A 24,989-nucleotide genomic window follows, 5' to 3' on the forward strand; every position below is an offset into this window, starting at 1 on the left:
GGCTCTCTTTTCAATTGAGTTTTCATCATAAAATAAGCCATAAAAATGTTAAGCATTTAATTTTTAGTATTTAACAGAAAGCTTTCATTGGTATAGATATACAATATACGAAAGTGTTTTACATTTATCTGTTTTTCTTCTGTTAATATTTCTTATTTTTTTCATTTGTTTTAACTTTTCATTGTAATTCAAAATTTTCAAACACTAATACAACTATAAATTACACAGATTTTTCACTGAATAATTCCTGCTGATAAATAATTCAGTTTATGCTTCACAATCAATAATCGCTTCTCCGCATTGAATTAACGCGCATTATTTCGATGATTTATACTGTGGCTTCAGAAACAATGAAAGTCAATATTGGACGGCTATTTGGATCAGGTATTATTGTTCAAACCGGTACGCTCTTGATTACTTTCAATCAATTAATCCTGTTTAAATTCAAAGATTTTGTTTGGAGATATTTTGATTGGGAACACATTTTCAAATTCAATCCTACATATCATGTTTAACAAACTTTCTGGGAAGCAGATAAACATTTCTTTATCATATACCATGAGCGCACAATCACTAAAAAGAGTTATTTTAAAAACTAAATTGAAAAGAAAGATTTTTTTGTTAAAATTTGCATGCACTTGATAAAGGATTAAAATACTCCATAGTTTTTTTAGTTCGCTATGACAATTCATACCTTTTTAACACGGAGTTCAGTATTAGCAGTTTAAGAAATAGTTTTGTATTACAAACGAAAAACATTTGAAAATAATGTGAAATGTTTTAGCTTGATAATTCATTGTGTGCGACATCAGTATTTTTTGAAATAAAACTAAAACATCAACTTAATTATGATACTTAGAAAATTGTTATTTATTTATTTATTTATTTACTTATTTTTTGACTATTAGGAGCCACTGCGGCGAAGAATGGTCAGCCGTGATATTGAATTAAATTGATGCTATAGCGCAGTGGTAGTAATCTGAACATATTCAGCTGGACTGCCATCATTAGTGCGAGGAAATAGGTTGGTCCTAGGAAATAACCTTTCTCAGATATTTAAATTATTTTAGTTTTAAGACCTTCTGAACTGAGATCAGTTCTTTGAATTTGTAAGCACAAGTAATTTAACCTATCTGCTATTAAAATTTTCAATTTGCCTAAGGAAAAACCATATATTTATAAAAATGTGCTGCAACAATAAGTAATGTCACAGGTTTTACATGTACCGCTGCATTTTTGTCATGGCTTTGATGCGGGCAGAATAATCACAGAAAAATTTATTAGTGATCTTTGGAAAGATTTGAATAAATTTTAGGCCAGCTGTGTATATTCCCCGATATTCCAATGATTCCGGATTATGTATGATATCCATCAATTTATGTAGAGTTTTGTAGTAGGCTATTAGGTTGTTTTCATTTTGTCATTAATGTTTAAACTCAATTTTACCCTTTAAAACTAATTAATATTAACATTAATGTTGATGTTATGTTTACTCTACTTCATTAATGATAGTTGAATTGGCTGACTTTAAATATAGTGGTAAACACAGTGGCCATTTGGTCCCGCCTATGAGCCTAAAATGGTCATTTTGTAGGAATTTTAGTCATTATTCTTTAAATAATTATTAAAAGAAATATACTGGAAAAAATGTTTGGTGAAGTCAAAGAGTTTATTTGTCTTCTAGTACACTTTATATAGAGTTTTTAGTTTTTTCTGTGGTCTGAAACAATAATAACAACTTTCCTTCGAAAGGCCATTTTGCCCGACTCTCCCTTATTTCATTTTCAGTGAAAAGGAATTTCTAAAGATCGAAATCATTAGTCCAAAATGTGTTCGTGCATAGGATTTTTCTGAGAAAGTTTCCCAATTAGGGCCTTTTGGCAACATAATCCGCCTTATTGCTATTGTCATACTACGAAAATAAACGAGGAGTTTCGAAGCTCAGAAGTCATTAATTATTTCATTTCCGTAATCTAACACGAACATATTGTCTTCTTGAAACTGTGGAGGGGATAAAGAGAAGGGCGTTAGTACAGCAAAATTTAATGAATAAAGATCAGAAGTCGTTTAAAACAAAAGAAGTGCTATCGCGAGTTGTTTCAGTTCTCTCAATTAAATAGGATAGCAATATTTTTGCCAAAATTGACATCTTTTTGAAGGTGAATCGCGGTCAATGTTAGAATCTTAACGTTTTTTCTTGATCATATGGGCTGCACTACTGGTTTATTCTCTTCAAGCCGGTTCAAATATCTTCACTTACATTGATTTTGAAAGAAGTAATTTATTGTTAATTTCCGTATCATCGTAAATTGCTTAACGGAACAGTAATATTATTCAGGAGTCAAGGAAAACAGCCTATTTATCCCAATGTGCGCCTATATTAAGCTCTTCGACAGGAGTAAACACGGTGCGGTACAGGAATTTGCATAAGAAAACAAATTAAGAGTCGTGAAAGTAATCAAAACACATTAAAATACATGAGTAAATTACGTATTCTGATGGCATTTGCATTTTGGACTCTTTTTCTTTTTAGGGCCTTTTTAAAAATTTTCATAGCATTCAAAAAAGTTTCATAGCATTTAAAAAATAATTCACAATATTTTATTTTTAGATTCGAACCAATTTTAGGGCATATTCATTAAATAAAATTTCATAACAACACTTCGTGAAAAACTTACACAGTATCAATCGTTGTGTTATCGAAACTGCTACAGTACTAAAGAAAAAAATGTGTTCCTCAAATCTTCGTAATTTTTTTTCTCTCCTGATATCCTATACATTTAAAATAGAACCATTTGGAGCATGCTATCACATGCATTTTTCATTCCCATCTTATGTATCACTTATTAAAATGATGCCACATACAGAGCAAAGTCTCTTTTTCTTCATTTCGACGTCCCCAATCTGTTACAAGTTTTTATATACCTTCCTGCCTTTTATTTTTTTCCAGAAGTGTCTTCTATGCTTTTTTTTTTATCGATCCCCGTTTCGTTTTAAAACGTTTTTCTTTTTTATTCTTTTTGTATTTCTTTATTCCTTATAAATTGTTGCCATTCAGGTGAAGAAATAGCACTTGGAGCTCGCTTGCAGTTTTCTTTTCTTTTTTTTTATTCACTGATGAGTGGCTTTGGATAAAAGATAAAGAAGATGAACCTAGAAATCAGGAAACGCACTGTCCTGAGACCTTTTACTTTTGTAACTACTTTCCTGCACAAATATTGGGTTAAATGTTCTGAACTATTGTGCAACTAACCCAAACAATATAGTATCAGAAAATAACCTCCTATGGATTGAAAATATAATGAAAACACTCTTTTATAGTCAGCCTTCCCATTAAACTCATTTAAATATGAAATGTTGTTAATATCTTAATGAAAAACACAAATGTACCTTATGTAATACATATCTTTACTAATTATAAAGCTGAAAGTCTGAGTCTCTGAATGTCTAGATGCTTGGATGTCCGGGTTTCTGCGACGCGCATAGCGCCTAGACCGTTCGGACGATTTTCATGACATTTGGCACAAAATTAGTTTGTAGCATGATAGTGTGCACCTCGAAGTGATTTTTCAAAAATTGGGTTTTGTTTTATTTTTCTATTAAAATTTTAAGAACATTTTACCGAGCAAATTATCATAACATTGACGAGCAAATTACCATCACGTGGAAGAGCAAACGACTATGACATGGGCGAGCAAATGAACATAGCAGATTAGCGAGAAATTCATCATCCATTATTTGTAAATATACTGGTGAACCAAACGACCTTATAATTTTCTACTACGGGCAAAGCCATGCGGGTACCACTCGCAATTAATAAAGGCACATAAATTTTAATTCGAATGCGAAAACAGTTTGCTGGCTAGTTAAGCAAGTGTTTCCAATTAAGGAACATAAACAAGACTGGCCAACTAAAAAAAAAGTTCACACTATCCTGATTGCTAATTCCAAGGAAGTTGAAATGCCAATAACTTCTTGTTGTCAACTGACGATTTGTAAAAGGCGATTGTAATGAACTGTATCATATTTAATTTTAAACTAGATATATCATTGTCAATAAGGGATTTTATATCATTGTTGCTGACTTCAGTGGAATGACTACAATCAACTACCAATTACAGTTCTAATTTAAAGGTTTCTTTAAAGACTCTTCATGAGTTTAATGAAAGATACGTATTAATAGAGCATTTTTTACAGTTTTTCAATTGTGAGCACAGATTGGTAAGTGAAAATTTCTTTGCGAGCGTAATTTACAATAATAGTACACAGATTTCCTCGTTTTTTCGTGTGTATAACCAAAGAAATATGTTGGCGCTTTTAATTATTTTTGTTAAAATGTATGCATTTCTCCCATAAGTCTATTATCCGATTGAAATCACTATGCATCAGGCATAAATCCATAAGGAAATATGTATTCAATGTTGATATTTCGTAGCTATTCCAATTTAAATACACATCTACTTCCTAAACACGGATTTTTTGGATGATGTATTCCTAATACGACAAAAATTAATTTGCATTTAAAATCAGATACAGGAAATGAGATGAAATATAATCAATTTTAGAGGATCCCCCCCCCCCCAAAAAGGCAAATCAAAAGTAGTTTGCATCTTCACTTTTGTTTTTTATGTTGTTAGACGTTATAATTTTTTCTTCGTTGACCCCTTCGAGTCCAGCGTGTACCCCTAGAAATCTTTGTGGACGACTTTGGGAACCACTTGTTTTGGCTAATTTGAACACGATGAATTTATTTGTGATAAAAAACATAGGATACTCCAAGCAGAAACTTACAGTTAGATATAACATTTTTTTTATTATTTAGTGCCGTTTAAAACGTATCTATATTTTTATGCGTAAAATATTAATTATAAAAATTACTAAAACGTTGCTCATGAAGAAGCAGTAAGTTACTGATGGTCCGGGTGATAAAAAAAGGTATTTTAATCTCCTGGCGCATTATACGTCACGAATAGATAAAATATAAAATGCTATTCAATTTAAAACATCAAAATGATGATAGTTAGATATGTTAACCGTTTTTTACATCGTTGCATTTTAAAACAAAAACTTTACTTAAAAGCGTCATTTACATAGTAACTGATATACTATATCAGGTCCAATTTCAAAATTAACGGATTTCAAAGCAAATTTTTTCATCGAATAAAATTTTCTGTTTTCTTCATTTGGACATAAATTAAAAGAGTTGATATGAAAATATTACAAAAAATACAACCTGATACACTAGAGGATAAATTGTATCATTAAGTTCAAAGCAGGGTCTTAGTTAATTTAAAAAGATCTTGACGTAAATCTTATTGATTTCAAATTCTGCAACAATTACGCGGAAATGCATGGACAGGTAGTCTGATTTGAATATATCAGAGCCAAATCTTTGTGAACAGATAAAACTATGTGATTATTTATTATTTTCTTTGTATCAGAAGGAAAGAATGCTGTCACAGAGCATAACTTCTTGAAAGCCTAGACTAGAGAGAAATATAGACATTTGCAACTACTAGATTTTATAAACAAATGGAGAAAAATAAAAACGACAGTTCCAAAAGTTTTAATTGGTTTGAATTTTAAAATGCGCTGGATTACTTTACATCTTAATTATCATTCGGCACTAAAGATAAACCTTCACCTAGAAAGGTTGCAAAGCTTAGCACAATTCAGGATGATGGCATGACAACAATGTTGTTTAATCAACATGATATGGCTTGAATGGAATTTTCTCTTTTAATGATTTCAGACTTCGACCTTAATTTTCCAACTGTTTTGTTTATAAATTACCCGTAATATCTTTTCCTCGTATGACAACTTTAGGTTTTTCTTGTTCGTCATTAACTGTTGGATGTATCTTTTTTTTTTTTAATATTTTTAATGCTTTCTTCTTCGTTAGGATAGTGCTCATCAGAGTTTAAATTCATAAATGTTTTCAAGACAACATCTCGAAGGTTGATTACAACCAAGGTTCTATTTTTAATTCTAAAATTGTCGATCTTCTAAATAAATCAGAAACACTGACACATATTATAATTACATAGTACTTTAATACCTTAAATATTTTTTCGTAAAAAATAGCTGATAAAACCAGCCCAACATTTAACTTTAAGAAAATGTTTGAATGTAAAAAAAACGAATTCTAAAAGTTCAATTAATAAGTTAAGACCTAGTACTCATTTTAAAGAATGTTTTGAAAAATAAATAAACTGTACCAATATTAATTTTTTGTTTTCTTTCTTTATAAAGAAGCCAAGAGTCAAAAGTTTTGAAAATATCTTTAAAAATAATGAAAAATAATGTCAAGGAAAAAATAGCTTATTACCAGACTTAATAAGCCGTTTGACGTAAGCATTCATTGTTATCTGCAATTAAATCTGTTACAGTAGGAGGTAAAACTAGAGCATCCATTTTAATTGGTGAGAGGTCTCAGGAAGGCATGAGAACATAAATTTTACTTCATAAAGCATTTTTTCATTAAACTAAAATTCTTTCCTTTAAAAAACTTTAGTCACGGAACACAAACTATTTCCAGCTGCAATCATAAGACGACAAAACACAATATTAAATACCTCTTCCACTGTAGAAGCACAAAATTTTAGCACACAATTCTTCAAGATGCTTACAGAGAAACTTAAACCATCATTTTTAATTACTTTCTGCACTCCGAGACAATTTTGACGAGGGAAACGGATGCGAGATGCCACGTTACTATTTTTGCGAGAGTTTCTTCATTTGCAGCAAACTTTGAAATGAACAATATTTGCTGGTGCTGAAAAGCACTTGAGAGAGGTATTGTTACTCACGAATAAATCGTGCTTGCAGCAATTTTAAAGAATCTTTTATTTGATGGGTTAATCAGGGAAGAAACCAAAGCAATCAAGTGTGTCAATTTGGAATTTTAAATGTGCGAAGCACTAAGTTCATAAACTGCTGAATTTTGAGTAAAACGGTAAAACAGGAAGTGAACGATGAGACGCATAACAACCAAGATCAGTTAAAGTGGAAACAGTTTAGAATTTTAATGAGGCATGAATGAAGGTCCCAACGGGCCAGGTAGAAGATACAACGCGACGCTGCCGATGCCTGTAGCAGACTCTTGAAACTGTGTGCAGATTTCTGAACTGGAGAGACTTAAAAATAATATATATATATATATATATATATATATATATATATATATATATATATATATATATATATATATATATATATATATATATATATATATATATATATATATATATAGCTTTTTAAACGAGTCTGTCAAATTTAAAGTAGAAAAATACTGTTCAGAATGAAACAGAAAATAAAAAAAAAAAGAAAGAAAAGACAAACGACCTAAGACTTTGACCTCCAACGTTTTTATGACTGCACTTATTTTTCTTCCGCTGATTACATCAACCGGTCTATTAAGTTTGTAGACGTTTTATTACTATTAGAGTTCACTATGTGATACCACTGTGACTCACAGACGTTTAACTACTACTCAAGAACCCCAAGCATTTTTCAACCATGTATAAGTTCCTCAATAAAGAGCGTTATTTTGACTGTAATGAAGTTTTATTGCTTGAAAAGCTTAAACAATCTTATTTGCCTCGATGTAAGAACCATTAAATGTAGTTATAAATCCGTATCCTGCACTGACATTTCTGGATTCTTTGATAGACACAAAGAAGTAAACACTAATTTGAAAGATACAAAAGCAGAAAGCGTGCGCCAGCAACGTGTCCGAAGCTTTAGTTCCTCAAAAGTGGCAAGAGAAACAGGTGTGACTCCACAGCAGAAACGTAACTGATAACTAAATTTTAGAAATCTTTCCTAATTTTCAAGGAAAATCATGATATTGGTCCAACTGATATGGGATCATTTGTAACGCTTAATGGTCCACCAAGTTGCAAAATCATTCGAAAGTTTTTGAATCAAATTTGGTTGAAAAATGCGGTTTTTCAAGTTATAGACACTAAATTTAATATCTTGAACATGTTTTAAAAAGAAAAAATCAATACCGACAAAGCTCTTCTAAAACATTTTGATGATTCCTCTGATTTTTTTAAAAGCATACCTTAAATTAAATATTATTAAACCCCTATCTCGTTTTTCTATTTTATTTTGAAGCGCTTTTTAGCCTATATACTCGTAGTTTTTAACTTCAGCATTTTACTTTCAGGCTATCGTTGTTGATGACATAATTAATGTTAATACAAGTCTAATGTTTATTTGCTCGACAAATTCCCTTTTTACTTATTAATTACGAAATTATTTTTAATGCGCAAATATTTTATTTTACAGCTATCACTACTGCTATCGTTGTTTGCATTTTAAAACCATTTTCTCAAGAAAAGATTTTTAAGAAGTTTTGCATCAAAATATCCCAAACAGATATTCAAACATTTACCTTACGTACACAAAGCCTTGTTAATAACAAAAGTAATTTCATCGCAATACAAAAATCTGAATGAATGGCACGATTTAAAGTAGATATAGCTTAAACTCATACATAATGCAGAGCTCTCTAAAGTAGCACTCATACGTTGTAAATAAAATTTTCCGGACTTTCTGAAAGCGAATGCAAATTCGAAATCAGGAAGGGAAAAAAAACTTCATGCATTACACAGTCTGTATGAACGAGTGACTTTTAAATATTATTCCTGTTTGGGCGAGAGGATCGAGTTCTTACTCTCGGCATTTCGATCATTTCCAACTTCACTTTCCGTTATGCATTGGCCAGAGCACTTATTCCATTATGCAAATCTGACGACTAAAGAAGCTTCTCTGCTGCCAGACTTTCTGTCGAAAGATTCCCAAAACAAAACTAATGTAGTCAAAGTATCATTAGAGATTTAAGCCAAACACGTAACAAGAGATGAAAATGGAATTGGGAGCATTGCACATTTTTCTAAGGAATTCGCGAACGATGAAAAATATTTTGTTGTTTTGAGAAAATATGAACCGGCATTTAAAAATTCCGCAAAAGTTTAGGGACTTCATAACAACTTTTCATTAGCAAGTTTTATCGTAACTTATATTTTATTTTTAAAATATTTTCGCTGCAGAAATTTTTCTTTGTGCTCACTTCCTAATTGCGGAACTGAAAGATGAATAAACTACGCATCTGTTGAACAAAGCGTGTCGTTAAATTGTATACTCATACATGTTTATTTTTAATACTTTTTTTTTTTGATTTTGTCAACAGTGATGTTTCTACCAATTTTTCTGAAGGTATAACTCCTAGTAATCCATCACGCACAATATGTGTATGCGATCACATGCATAATGTCATAGTATGAAAAATTTTGAAGCTTGAGGGTATGTGCTATGTGTCTACAAAATGTTTGAGAGTATACGGCGCATATGGAGTCTAACATTATGGGAACACCACTGCTTGTCAATTATCTCTGAAGAGACATTTTTAAATCTTAGAATTTAAAAAATTTCGATTATTTCTGCAAAGCTATTACATTTAATTCAAAACAAAATTGTTATTGAGCAATCTCGATTGCTAATTGTTTTCATTTGACCGTCCAGTCCTTGATGTTTGGTTTCTTTTTCACCCCCCCCCGTCCTCTGCAAGCCCGGCTCCTCCGGTCCTGAGCACTGTACCCCGGAATCCGCTTCTCCTGGTCGGTGGCGTTCATGTCCTACACACACACATACACACACGTGCCTTTTTCACACATACACTACACACACGCCGACGTGCATACACACAGGTCTACGCACACACACAAGCCTACACATATACCACTTATCACACGTAAGCGCCCAAGAAGAGGGGCAGGGCTTGGGTGGAAAGGAGCCGTTTCTAGAACCATTAAGTCCAATGAGTAGGGTCCAGCCGCAACTTGTGATTGCGAAAAACATAATTGGACTTCAAAATTTCAGAATTCAAATTAAATTTCTTTTTATTTATTTATTTTTTTTTCTACAAGTCTTTGGAAGCTTTTAAAAATATAATTTGAATGCCTTACATTTTTAAATATGATTTAATAAGAGGATACCATTTATTTTACCAATGGCAAAGAGTTTGCATCTTAAAGGAGATGCTAGTAAGTAAAAGTGAAATTCTAAAACATTGCAAATAAAAAAAAAACAAAAAAAAAAAACGTATGAAAATGAAATAATCAGGATATTCTTAGTTTAAAACTAAGCTTGATGTTTAAAGTAGTACATAGCAAATTAGACTAACCTACAGAAATTTTATGAATGAATTGCTATTTACGAAATGTTTCAAATGTAATGAGAAAACGTATTACGACAAGCGTTGACGAAAAACATAATTATAAACAAATATATAATAAATGCATTTTCCTATATTTTTGATCTTTTATTTTAGTACAAATAAACACATTTGAACCTTTACTTACTGCCGAGGTTCAGAAGGCACGTCAGTTTTCGGTAATACTCGCCATGCGTCATTTAAAGCGCTTTTAATACCTCTACATACCATGACGTCTCAGAGGTGTCGGAAAGTCATGGATCATGAATTGCTTGATCTCTCTGACACATCAGTATACACTAGCACTTAAAATGAATGACGTCTCAGATAGGTCAAAGTCTGCAATGAATCCCGAAATGAATGACGTTTGTCAAACGCATTTATGTTTCAAGGGGTGATGAATGACGTGTATCAAACGGCATTTATATTTCAAGGTTTAATGAATGATGTTTATCAAACGGCATTTATAATTCAAGGGGTAATGAATGACGTTTGTAAAACCTCGTTTATATTTCAAGGGGTTCAAAGTTATTGCTAAGTTTCTTGCATGTTACGTGGTAAAATGTAAGGAAATTTTTAAGTAGTGATACGTAAAGTATTTCGTTCAATTGATGCATAGCAGCATTAGCTAATATCCTTTAAAAGCTCGCTGACGACAAGTATATAAGACGATGGAAAGCCAAGATAAGGAGGCCGTCAAAGTGTCCTTCATGACACATGACATTATTGACGTCTTGAAGGCATTTTTCTAAAATGACGTGAAATAAATGGGGATCTAGGTGTATCAAAATCTACAATGGCACATGAAATAAATGACGTCTCTCACAAGTAATTCTACCCAAGTGTCACACGCCGGTTGGAATAAAAATTTGCACATTGATAAAACACTTAAAAATATTGAACACGGATTTCTTTTTATCGGCGATAAACACTTTTAATGGGGTGAAATTTACCCCTAATATCGATAATTGGGATATTAGAGGGTACAAAGTATTTTTTTTTTTTTTACTTTTAGTTACAATAATTGAAATAATGATTGAAAAATAGAAAAAACTAAACAAACTAAAGTTGACGAGGATTTTTCCGAAAATATTCTTTATAGGGGTAAACCATCCCTCGCAATCGTAATCTTACCCCGTCGCGAGGTTAGTTACCTATGAGCAATTCCATGACAAAAAAATCACCTTCTTGACCTCGCCATTTCCGATTTCAATAAAATTTGGCACGAAGGACACACACGACAAGACAAGTAATCTGCCTTTTTTTAGATTTCTATTTTGAAAATTGTTCAATACGTAGAATTGTAAAAAAATTCAAAATTTGCGAAAAAATGAAAAGTGTGTTCTTATAAATGACTGAAACTTCTCTCTGAACTATTAATTAATTAAAATTCAAAAATCATTGTAAATCTAAGCAGTATAGCTTTCTATTGATATATGACATAAATTTCTTACCATAGATTTGTTTCCAGGTCATTTACCGTGACGGGGTAATGTTGCGGCGGATGGTTTACCTATTTGAAACGACCCAAGAATATTGTTATCCAAGACCAGTTTTTTCTTGTTTTACTTTGAAACAAAAATACATATTGATTAATACCCCATTAAGCGTATCAATTTCATCAAAAACTCAATCATCATCAAAAACTCAATCATGCATTTCTCAAGTGCATGATTGAGTTTTTAGTGTTATTGAAATCGCTACTGACTTTCAATCATGCCCAGTTTTAATCAGTACAGGTTAAACCTGCATATTTGTATTGCATTTTTAATTGCAGAACGAAATGATGTGCATTCATTTGAAATGTGTGAAAGAAGCTTAAAGTGTTCACAAAAGCATTTTTTAGACAATTAATTTTAATTATAAGATAATTTTATTAGGTTATATAGAGGAAGTTAAAGTTGACAGAGCTTATAGTATAATGTTAATTGTAAAACCATTAAAACTAAAATTAAATAATCTGTATCTTGCTTGATTTCATTAAAAAAAATACTTTTAAATCTAAAGGAAATGAACTGTATTTGAGTAACATTCATATGATTAAGTAAATTTAATTATTTATAAATGCTAGTTAGTGTTATCGGCAACAAGTACTTAAAATAAAATAATTCATCATACCTATCCATATTCAATGCTAAAGATGCGGTTTATGAAATTGAATGAATGTAGTTTCGTTTGAAGTAAATGTAATTAAATCTCTTATTCTGCCCAGTATGCTTATGCAAGAGTTTGAGACCTATTATATCATTAGCTGGTTAGTTGTAAACGGTATTTCCTAAAGTAATTAGATAGATAAATACCAGAGCTAAAGTAAATATAATGAGTTACACACTTCAGTTAGATGATTGTTATGCTATGTTATCGAGTGCTAAAACCTTAAAATAAATGCTTCAATATCAATTAAAGGTTCAAAATTAATGTTTCCAAAATGAACATAGTTTATCTTGTTTAAGTGCCTCTTCTTGATGGAAGTCATTTAAACCCAAATATATTGCTTTCAGGACAATAGATTGAAATAAATTTCATTAACGGAACGACAAGAAGAGCGCAACACTCACAAAGTTAAACTGCTACTTAAAGCCAAGAAGTTAAATTCGGTACAAATGCGACACACACATACACACACACACACACACACACACATATATATATATATATATATATATATATATATATATATATATACAATTGGCTCTCTGTTTAACGTCTTTCAAGGGACAAAAACCGTCTTTAAATAAAGTCGTTAAATAGAGCGACGTTAAACAGAGAGCCTACTGTGTGTGTGTGTGTATATATATATATATATATATATATATATATATATATATATATATATATATATATAAAGGGTCTTTCAATTGGAGTGAGTGGATGCTGGCGGCCTGTGGCGGCTATGTTGTTTTGGTGGCATCAGTCTGCCCTGCTATTTATTATTCAGTCACTCATGGCAATGCACCATGACAAGTTACACGATTAAGCAGCATGTTTAAATGATAAAACTTTAACATCAGAATAAGTGTTCATTTGTGCAAGTCTTTCACCCATTTTATGACAGACGCGGTAGACCTTCAAATCCGTACACGAGATGACGCTAAACGATACTAGGTTCACGGAGTGACAATGAGTCCACGTGGAGTTACTGTTTGGTACGGGTTTTGGGCTGGAGGCATCATTGGCCCATTCTTTTTTGATAAATGAAGTTGGTAAGGCCATCAACGTCAACACTGAGCACAGCAAAACGATGACAACCGAATTCTTTTGACCCAAACTGAACGATATGGGTATAGACAACGTGCGATATCATCAGGACGGTGACCCGTTTCACACAGCGGACGCCTAGATGCACATTTTTCATGAACAATTTAAGGGCATGCTTATTTCTCGCAGAAGTGACGTAAATTGGCCACAAATATCTTGCAATTTGACCTAGCTGTGTATATTTTTTCTTGTATTGTTTCCTGCAGTGACAGGTTTATACAAATAAGCTGCAATTTATTGATGCCCTTAAAGTCAACATAAACGAGGTCATCGCTCAAATTCAGCCCTTTTTATGCAGTAGAGCCATTGAAAATTGGACCGTTTAGATCCGTGCCACCGTAAGGTGCAGCAGCATATAATTTAACATTGTTATACAACATACAAAATGGCCAGCGTTGGTCTTTTAAATTAAAAAAGAATTTCGTTAATACCTTACACACAGCTTGTTTTATTCCATTTCAACGCTCTTGTTGAAATTCCCGTATTATATATATATATATATATATATATATATATATAGGGGAGGGCGGGGCTAAAAGTTCCGCGGGTAAGTTGTTCCCTTTGAAATAACTAAATGAAAAAAATATATATAAATGTATTTTGTAAATACTTGGTAAAATGGAATGTTGCAGCGCACCGATGGCAGTCATATTAGCCTGGTCAGTGGCGTCTGGTATATTAAAAGCTGAGCACTTGCATTACTGATCTACTTTTGAAAATATTTTCGTTTTTCAACTTTTTGATCTTTTATCTTCCATACGTACAATTAAAAGTCAAAACGAAAAGAATCTGTAAAAGTTCGGAACTTAGTTTCAGTATTGAAGCTTGGAGAGCAGTCTAGCAAAGTAAATATTATGAAAAGATGTTGCCACAAATTGATACATTATGAAAGAAAAGGCGAAGTAACCGTATTTAAAAATGCATTACATAAGAATGGCGATCTGATCATAGAGCATAAATTATCACTCTATATTAATTTTTTAACTCTTCAATATTGTTACTGTATCTACTGTACGATTATAGTGTATCATTTTGATTTTACTACATGCTGTGCGTACTGTGTAGTTTTACTTTATGCCTTTCATTCCCATTGGTCATTCATTTTGTGCACCTTAAAGTATTTCATGTTGAATAACAGATATTTGTTTTGTAAATGCAGTAAAAATTTAGTTTTTGTGCAAGAAACTATAGTGTATGGTTAAGGAATGCTTTAGAGTAGTTTGAGGGGTGTTTATAAGTGTCTAAAAGTATTTGGTATGCTTTAAAAGATGTGTATGTATATATTTTTATATAACGCGAAATTTCGACTTACGCGAGGAGTCTTGGAACGCATCCCTCGCGTAAGTCGGGACTCGACTGTATATTTTGGGATCAAAAATTATACACATATTTTTTTAATCTAGCAATTGATATACAGTCGAACTTGCTTGTAACGAGCGCCAAGGGATTACCTTATTTGCTCGGTATAACCGAGGGCTCGTAAAAAACGAGTTCGGGCCAGAAAACATAAAAACGCATACATATTTGCTTAAATGTTCTTTTTTTTCTTTTTTTTTTTTGAACAGTAGCTAAGTAGTTAGTTGTTTTGCTTCGTTGTCCTATCAGCTCTTCTGATACTTAATTCGAGAAATACTCGAGGCGAGTTTCGCCTCGACGAAAAACGAGGTCGTGCCAAAAATCATGAAAACGCATACATATTTGCTTAAATGTTTTATTTTTATTTTTTTTATTAATTTTATTTATTTATTTTTGAATAGTAGCTAAGTTAGTTGTTTTGCTTCGTTGTCCTATCACCTCTTCTGTTACTTTATTCGAGAAATATTCGAGGCTCGAAAAACATTGTCATTTGCACCCCCGGTTTGGAAAAAATAAATTTTCTCGAAGTATCAAAAGCCCTCGAGTTTGTTGAGGGTTGTCCCACTTCAAATTTTCCAGGTTTGTCGTTATCGTAGTCGCTTTCATCATTTTTTTCATCCGATTGGCTTGAAATTGAGCTACACTATCCCAAAAGTATATCTTGGAACTGATAAGCTCGTAGTCATCATACATATAATTTTCAAATGCTTCTCTACTCCTCATATAAAAACAACGGATCGCTATCACTTGTTCTCAGGATTTATAAACTCACCACTAACTTTCTGTTTACTTCAGAATGTTAAAGGAGTTTCTTCAAGAATGTATACGCTGAGCTGAATGTCAATGGAATATTTTGAATCGCAAAATATTGCTCGCATTAAGCGGGGTTTTCTCGTTAAAAGCGAGTTATACTCCCAAAGACTCAACATTATACCCACCAAGCCATTCTAATGTTCTTGCTAAATCCGGGTACTCGTTAAATCAGGGCTCGTTATAAGCGAGTATTATTTGGTATCTTAACTTGGTGAATCTTTTAGTGTGGTTCAAGCAGACTACATCCAAATGGATAAGTGGCTTGTTCTTTTTCTTTTTCAAGTAAGATTTCAAAAGTTTTTTTTTCCTCGATGGGTAGCAGTAAACTTCCCGGAATGCCAATTCCAAAAAACAAAAGAAAAGGAAGAAAAGGATCTACAAAAGAAAAGATGAGTAAAGATGAGAAAAGTAAATCAGAAAGCAATGAAAACAAATAAGGAGTAAAAGTTAAAGATTACAAAATAATACATTAATATAAAAATAAATACAGAGTTTGAAGAAATCCCAATAAACTTTAATTAGTTGCTGCACAACTTATTATTTAAATCCCAAAAGCACCTGAAGCAGAACCATGGAAGTATTCTACTTACGAAAAAAAAACGTGTTTGCTGTCATGTACCAAATGTAAAACTTAAACGATATTAAAATTTTCTGAACGTAAAGTTGTGCTAAAATGCTCATGTTCTGGTCAGTTTATCCCATGTTTAATATTGTAACGTGAATCTAGTAAATGGGTTGTCGAGTCTCACTTGAATCACCCGCGCGTTGTCCTGAGCATTGAGAAGAGATAAAAAGGAGAGAGTGAAGGATTTTATTTGTGAATCAAAGATCCCAAGTCACGTGTTTGATTTTAAAGCAAAGCGTTGAAAGGAATCATGTTTCCTTCACTGGTTTCACGCAAAACACGTCAACCATTCGTCGCTGTTGAGTCACGTGACTTGAAGTCTTTGCCTCAGCTTTTATAAGCAAATGATTGGACTTGGTCCTGAGTCACCACAATCACTTAAAACTTTATATTTTTTATTATGCAGTTCAACAGATTTGAATCGGAGCTTTAGCGGCTTAATTTCTATTTTTTTTCTTTCAAAAGCACGTGCCGGTAGTGGTGTTTTTCATTTGTTGAAAACTCACGTTCATTTCTTTGAAAAAAATCTGCAACTGAAGAATTCAGCTGACTGCAACATCCGAAATTACTAAATTTATTGTGTGAAATGAGGCAGTGAGAAGCAAAGGGATGTAAATGGCAAAATTAAAAATTTGGAGACAACCAGTACAAATAGTAGGAGAACCTCTCCTGTCTTAGGGCAAGAGATAGTACTAACAGCTCTGGTAGGATGACTTACCAAAAAAAAATTCCATAAAGGCTACCTAGGGCGTTATCTTTAAACGAGTTTTACTCAAAACTTGAAAATGTTCACTTGCATCCCTTTGCTTCTCACTGCCTCAAATATGAACAATTAACTTTCAAGGTTAACTCCTATTATGCCTATTATAAATGAATGTGAAACTTTATACAGAAAAGTATTGTCTCTTCAGTGATTTTCCTTTATTTCGTTCCTTTTTTTTTAAAAAAAATATATTAAGTATTTTTGATACCGTGGTGTAGTAAGCAATTTAAAGTCTTTTAAAATGCGTTTTAGGTGTAAAAATATGTTTCATAAATTGACAATGAACTTTTGTTAAAATTTACATGAATGAATTGCATTAAGTAAAAATCAATAGTGGAAACATGCAGACACTCCGCGGGATATTTTGTGTACTGTTTGAAACGCGAATTCTACCGGGTTAATAATCAGAACTCCGATAAGTGCAATTTTAAATAACAATATCGCATTTCACGTTACGTAGTCTGTTTTGTCTCAATTGGTTCTCGATGTTTACAATCTATTGAAATTTGTAACAAAATTATGTACATTACATACTCCTATTAAAGGAAACGAAATGCTTAGAATGTTTTGATGTCAACACTGTTAAAAATTTTCCGGAAAATTTACGGTAATTGTTACTGGCATCCATGTTGCCAGTAACTATTACCGTAGAAATCAAATGTTACTGTAAAATTTTACGGTTTCCTCGGTAGGCCACAGCAACCAGTTGGCGCTGGGATCGCTTATTTCTCCGGTATAAATTACCGTAAAAATCAGGGATGCGTCGGCGATGCAATTTTACAGTAACAATTACCAGAAAATCTTCCTGAATTTTTAACAGTGAACTGTGAAATACAGAAAGAAATAACTAATTAAGTGTACTGTTTAAATGTATTTACGCTAAGGTTTAAACACAGTTCTTGGCGGTTTTCTTACTGAGTTTTCCGTCAATGACTGCTCAGCTTTTGTTTTATTCACTATTTGTTCCTAAATTAGATGAAAAACAACTAGATCAAAACAAAGCTAAAAATTTTCCCTTCTTGCTTGAGAGAGCAAAATATTATATTAATACTGCATTAAACAATATGGCAAAAATTTACATTAACCACTGTTTTCAAAATTGAAACATAATTTGAAATTCATGCAGTGAAGTACAACAGCATAATTTTGTGTGCAATGAATTTATTACTTAAGTACTAACACTACAACATTGCTAGATTATATCCCACGTATTGATATCTTCTTGGAACCTAATTAAAGATAGATTACGACCTCTGATGCACCGGGAGGGAACATAATTTTGATAATTTGTAATTACAATGCGGTTTTGGTCAAGAGACTACATGGCATACTAATATAGTTTGAAGGGCAGGTAAATCTCTCAGATAGAACTGATCTGAATTTTCGATGTTAATGTTTAGAAGCGCAAGGAATGACGTCATTGGTAATATGTTATTCATTTTATGTTATTATTTGGAATGACGTCATTGGTAATATGTGCATTGTGCATTTCATGCATGCAGTTTATAATTTGCTTTGTGCTGCTTAAGTTGTGACAATTAGTATTCATTCAAAATCGAACCAGATGTATACGTTTTGCTCATATAAAAAGTAGGTAAATGAGAATACGTACTTTCAAGACATCCTAGTTATTGATATTCATTTTATTGTGTTGTGTGTTTTAACGATGCTGAATGTCTCTTGCTTCCCATAGGGGTTGACAGGAGGCAATATCACTCACATCATAATCTTTCACATTAGCCTTTAAAAAAGTTATCGAGAGACACTTCAGTTACTGACTGATATAATTTCTTAAATTAAAAATATAAATAAATATCTTAATTAAATTTTGGGGAACATAACATTTTGTCTATTTTTTTAAAAAAAGCTCCAATCTAAAATTAAAAAAAAAAAAAAAAAAAAAAAAAACGGATTAGAACTTACCGTTAAAAATGTTTTCGACACTTTTTCTAGTGTTTATTCACAAAAAGTTTAGTTTCAAAAATTACCTCAAGCCTGGGAATCCCCCCCCCCTCCCCGTGTCTATTTCCATCTACCCGATATTTCTTTTTACCCGAACTGATCGTACATTAGTTTAAAAAAAAAACCTAAAAAATTGAAAACAAATAAACAGAATCTAAACCTGATAGGAAAAAGCATATTTTGCCAGCTCTCACCACCAATCTTTCAAAATAAACAAGCAGCTTCAATGTAGCGTTCGGGATGAAAGGTTCGGCTATGTAACTAAATATTAACATTGAGCTCTACCTCATTTACTTCAATTTTGATAGCAGTGAAAACTGGGTGGACGAATTCCGGAAATCCCTAGCAGAAAAGATTCTTGTATTATAATAAATATTAAATGCTCTTCCGGGCAGAATGAGTTAAACATGTCGTTAAAGAGCAGTTGAGTTTGAGAAATGAAGGTCGAAAACGTTTATTTCACCTTTCATCGTATAGTTTATGGCGTACTTTCATTTATTTAAGAGGGTTGAAAGTATGATTTGTAGCTTTTATCCGCATATGAGAGAAGTAAATGTCAGAGAAGGAAACATTTGTAGAGTCCTTTGAGTATGTTTCTGAGCTAGTTGGTTGTTACGAAGATTCATTTTTTTCCCTCGGCCTCAAAAATGGTGTACTTGTCTTTCAAGAAGGCTTCAGGAAAAAATGGAGTTAGCGGTTTTTTTTGTATGTGTGAGTGGATGAAAAGTGGCTGTATTCGATTTTATCGTATTGTTTGTTTTAAATTTCAATGAGAATGCAATATTTTAACAGTGATTCTTACAAAGCAGACAAATTAAAAATAGAATTGACAATAAAATGAAAAACAAAGAGCTGTGAATTTAGCCCGTAGTAACCGAACGAAGAACATAGTTGAAGTTTTTCGCTTGAATTTGAAGTATTAGTAACAGTTTTTTTTTTTTTTTTTTTTTTTCACATTTGATGGAAAAAAAAATTGTCGATAAGAATTACGATGACGCCACATCTAAAATGCTGAAGAGAGAAAGAAAATGGTAGTTATATAATATACATGCTTCAAGTTTTTTTTTTTTTTTTTTGGAACGGCCTTTTGACAAAAGTTCAGAGACATATGCAGTATGTAGAGCTGTATATAAAAAGAGAGAAAGGGTTATCTGTGATGTAGGCTGTAACCATAGACCTTTAAGTACGTAAACACAATGGGGGAGAAGGCTGAAGTTTATTTCACATAAATAAGAGTCACGTGAACACGACCCCACAGAGTTGCTTATCTCCATCAATCCCCACCTTTTAGCGTGAAGCCTTATGTTTTATCATGCGGAAACTGGATGACTGAGATTAGAGGCAGTCAATCAGCCGGTGTTTATGCGCCGGGGAAGGTCTCGCATTGGGCGTCAGTCTAGCTTGGAGCTTACCCCTTTGTGGATGATCGCGGCTCACCATGGTACGTGGCATTACCAAAGAGCTCCTGTAGGTCTTGTCATAATTCTAATACCCTTTCGCACTAATGACAGAAAGCCAGTCTGTTCTGTAGTTTGTTCGTGCGAAGGAGTCATCAGTAAAGCGGAAAACAAAAATTTGAAAGATCGTGCTTATACGCAGTACTCTTTCTAAGTATTTTCCGCGAACAGGGGCAACTCTACTTTGCGTAACGACGAGGGAAACGGGGGATGGGGGAGGGCTCCTTTTAATGAAAAGGTCTATGGTTCTAACGGTGAGCTTTATTTTCAGGCTCTTCGAGGCTCACTGTGGTGGCGGGAGGCCGGGCCGAATTGCCATGCGACCTCAACTTGACCTTGGCGTCATTGGTACTGTGGCACCGGGGTTTCGGCGCAGGAACGCCACTGTACAGCGTGGATGCGCGGGCTGGCGCGGGGCTGGCCAACGCCCGACACTTCTCAGCGCCCTCTCTCGGGGCCCGCGCCCACTTTCAGGAAGGGCGTCTCACCCTCGACCCCGTTCAAGAGAGTGATGACGGCTCCTACAGGTGCCGGGTTGAATACAAGCGTTCGCGCACCCAGGTTGCAGACCTCAAACTGCACGTGATAGGTAAATTTCTCTTCTCTGTCTCTGGACTTGGAAATCACGTCTTATTAACCTAGCTAACACGCAAACATTAGATAAGGGAATACAGGAAATTTTTTGATGAAATACGTTGACTTGATAATTTCAGTAAATGTTAGATAAACGTATTCATTTTTATCAATGAATAAAACCAATGATCAGCCATAAGAAAAGCACAAAACTATCTCAAAAGCTATAAGAGATATTGCAAAATTTCTCTTTGTAGCCTCACTGTCTCTGGACTTGGAAATCATTTTGTCTTCTTAACCTAGCTAACACGCAAATATTAGATAAGTTAATACAGGAAATGTTTGGAAGAAATACGTTGACTACATCGTTTCAGTAAATTTTAGATAAACGTATTCATTTTTATCAATGAATGAAACCAATGATCAGCCATAATAAAAACACAAAAATCTCAAAAGCTGTAAGTGATATTGCTAAATTTCTCTGTGTAGCCTCTCTTTCTTTATTTAGAAATCACTTCGTCTAACGTGGCTAACAAGCAAGTATTGGAGAAATAAAAAAAGAAAATGCTTATAAAGAAATCATTTGACTAGAAAATTTCAGTTTATGTTAGAGAAACGTATTATTTTTTATCGGTGTAAGAACCGCTGATCATCCATAAAAAAGAAAAAAAAAAGTTTGAAAAGCTATAATTGAATCATCTATATATGTTCAGATCAGAACCAGAAGTAGAAGCGTTTTGAAAAAAGAAAAGACACTCTTTCACTAGTAGAAAATATCTCATGACTAAACAGTGGTTATTTGCTCGTAAGAATAAAGTTTTCTAAAGGCCAGCGTTTTTCAGTTCGCTTATTAGGAAATATATCATTTATTCTTCTCGCAATGAGCTTTTAAATTCAATGTGACTGACCATTTTTGTAAAACGTAAGTACTTTCAAGTTGAAATGTAACATGAAGACCTAAAACTTTTAAAATTTAAAACTCAACGAAAAGCGACTCTGCAGTTTCTTTATTAGTGGATGAAAGCGGAAACAAAAATTATTTTTTTTTTTACGTATAAAGCTTAATGGTCATCCTTGTATCCTTAACCTCAACATACGCAGGATTATTGCAGTAAAAATATTTTTTCCTTCTTCATTGTCTCATTCTTAAAATGAAATGAGCTGTATTACGTTTAAGTTTGTAATTCTACTTATGTCTCAGAAAATATTACAGATAAAAGGAAGGAAACAGAAACAAAATTAAGTAGAGAAAAGAGGGGGAAGACGACGATACTAAGCATGAGAATAAATTTCTCTCCTTAGCATGTGAAATAAAATTTTGAAACATATACCAACGACTTCCGTAAACTGTTAAGCTGTACAAAAAATTTAATTCAATTTAGTTACTTACTTTTTAAACATTGAAAATCATCAAAAACAAAAGCGGTTTTCGTCATCTATATATATCATCATCATCATCATATATATATATATATATATATATATATATATATATATATATATATATAATATATATATATAAATATATATATATATATAATATATATATATATATATATAATATATATATATATATATATATTCGTCATCTATGTAACTATAGGGTAAGATGACGAAGGAAGGTGGCTAAGATGACGACCAAGTAAAAGTAAATGTTAAGAGAAATAAATAAAACTTTAAAAATACAAAACCTAAACAACACGTCATGATCCTGTTTCCTACCTATCTCAATCACCAAATTCATTTCCCAGTTGGAAAGTGCTCGGCCGGATGGTTCGGCGGGAATAATTTTTAATGATCAATTTTGAATGATAGACGCCATGTGTCTAACAGATTCAGTAAATATAATCTATGATGTTACTACACGAGAAAGAAAATAATATCCCCTATTGAAAGCGCTTTTCTAAGTTTACTGTTTGTCTGATTTTGACACAAGCGGAATTTGCTTACTTTTGATTTCGTTTGAAAAATTACATCTCACACTAATTTGTGTACGAACCAGTTATACTCACAAGCAAGAAAAATCCATCTTGCTAGTTACTCTACACAATCTATTCCGACATCACGTGCAATGAACTAGATATTCCTCACATGACACCTAAATCTGTGACAAATGTTGATTACAATGTTAGATTTACCGAAATGCTAAATTTGTCAACTTAACGCTGAACACGAAATGAGAAAAAGTGATCTTGAAATGAAAAATCTTTATTTTTGCAGTTTTTTAAATCAAACGTTGAGAAAGGTTTTATCTACATATCTGTATATCGACGATTTTTAAGCAAAAAAAAAAAGTACCTCGGAATAGTGGACACTCACGGTATCTGAAACTTTTGCATGTTAACACAGGGAGGTGTTTATTATCAGGGAAGATTAAGTTTAGAATTTTGTTTTTTCAGCTAGTAGTCAAGCCCGCTTATTGGAATATCGGTTAATAGAATATCCCGTTTAATGTAATGAACTTTCAAAGCACCAAATCGCTGAAACTAGTCCTTTTAATTCCAGTTAATGGAATATCCCGCTTATTAGAATATATTTTCATGGCAAATTGGTTATTCCATAAGCGGGTTCGACTGTAGTAATTAACTCAACAAGAACTATAATATTTTAAAAAGACTACTAAAAACATCGTGCTCTAACATACTTACAATAATTACGTATTATGCACTATTATTTCGTTTTCAAAGTGTAACTAATCTTTTTGTCTTTCAGAAAAGAAAGGTAATGCACATTAGGTAGGAACTAATTTAAGTAAATAAAATATTTATTCAACAGATTTTGCCATCATTTTTATCATCGAAAATCGAATTATCAATACACAAATATTAAAATTGCTACATGCGTCTCTCAGTCTCCAATTCTTGGATTTAAAAAAAAAATCTTCTGTTGCTGCATGTGAATTCAAAAATCGCTAATTTTTCCCACATCATTTTACAAAAGTTGCATACACATCGTCGTCTGAAACAGCATTTTTTCAACGTGGTTGCTAGGAATAAAACTCTTAGCTTTTCGACTATGATCCACATTTTCCAAATTTCATCGGTCCTTCAAAAGTTTTGAAAATTTTTCAACATGAAAAATTTTGATCAGATTATACATTATGAAAAAGAAAAAATCCTAATCTTCGAGAATATCGATGAGCCCTTTTAAAGTACATTCTTTCAGTTGCGATTTTAATTCATACTTTGATCTAAACTGAATCGAATATGTATTATAAAAGTTACCCAAGCTACTTTTACTATGCAACTGCAGTGAAAAACATCTGAAAACGGATTTAAACGGGGAAACAAATTAAATGAGGGGTGGAAGGGCAGAGTTAAGACTCCGATTGTGATGATGATAATTTGGATTTGTAAAACCACTTTGTACATCGTTCGCTTACGGGAAGTTTTTTCAAAGTGTTCCACAAGAATTACAGTCGGACCTCCATATATCGAACTTCCACATATCGAAATTTTCTATATATTGAAATTCCAGCACGTTTCCATGTTCATTACATAGAAAAATTGTTTCTATATATCGAAAAAATCTCTATATATCGAAATTTCTCTCGAGACATTCGTAGATTTTTTTTTCCACTTTAGACTGTTTGTCTCATGAAAAATGAAAGTTAGGGGAGAAAATTATGTTCACTAAAGGTTGCTATGAAACTCGTAAGGAATCTGGAGTTGAGGGATGTGTGGATAGGTTGTTGTTCCGTTCTGGAGTTCTTAAATTCCGTCAAGTTCACTTCAAATCTTAGTTCTAAACAGTAACACTGTAAAATCAGTTTCAAGTTATCGCTTTTGTCTGTTGATTATCATTTTCAGTCTTTTTAGCTTCAGTAAAAATCATTCAGTTTAAGTAGATTGATTTTTTACTTTTCTCCCGATTACATTGTCAAAACGAAAATACCCTAATGTTGCGGATCAAGTTGAATTGCCGAAAAATGAAGATGTGTGAAGGCGCAAAAGTGTAATT

The 24,989-nt window shown here is 32.6% G+C and overlaps 1 protein-coding gene across 2 annotated transcripts in view; it reads left to right on the forward strand.

Annotated features, from left to right (window-relative positions):
• The window catches only part of LOC129218580 (hemicentin-2-like), a 180,907-nt gene that overhangs the window by 88,835 nt on the left and 67,083 nt on the right, over positions 1-24,989 (forward strand). The window contains exon 2 of one of the 2 annotated variants that reach the window (XM_054852892.1): positions 20,728-21,045. The exons of the other annotated variant lie outside the window; for it this stretch is intronic. Within the exon in view, the coding sequence (XP_054708867.1) occupies positions 20,728-21,045 (318 nt within the window). The remainder of the gene's footprint in view (positions 1-20,727; positions 21,046-24,989) is intronic. 2 annotated transcript variants of the gene reach the window in all.

Source organism: Uloborus diversus, chromosome 3, assembly GCF_026930045.1.
Source record: "Uloborus diversus isolate 005 chromosome 3, Udiv.v.3.1, whole genome shotgun sequence".
Taxonomy (NCBI): domain Eukaryota; kingdom Metazoa; phylum Arthropoda; class Arachnida; order Araneae; family Uloboridae; genus Uloborus; species Uloborus diversus.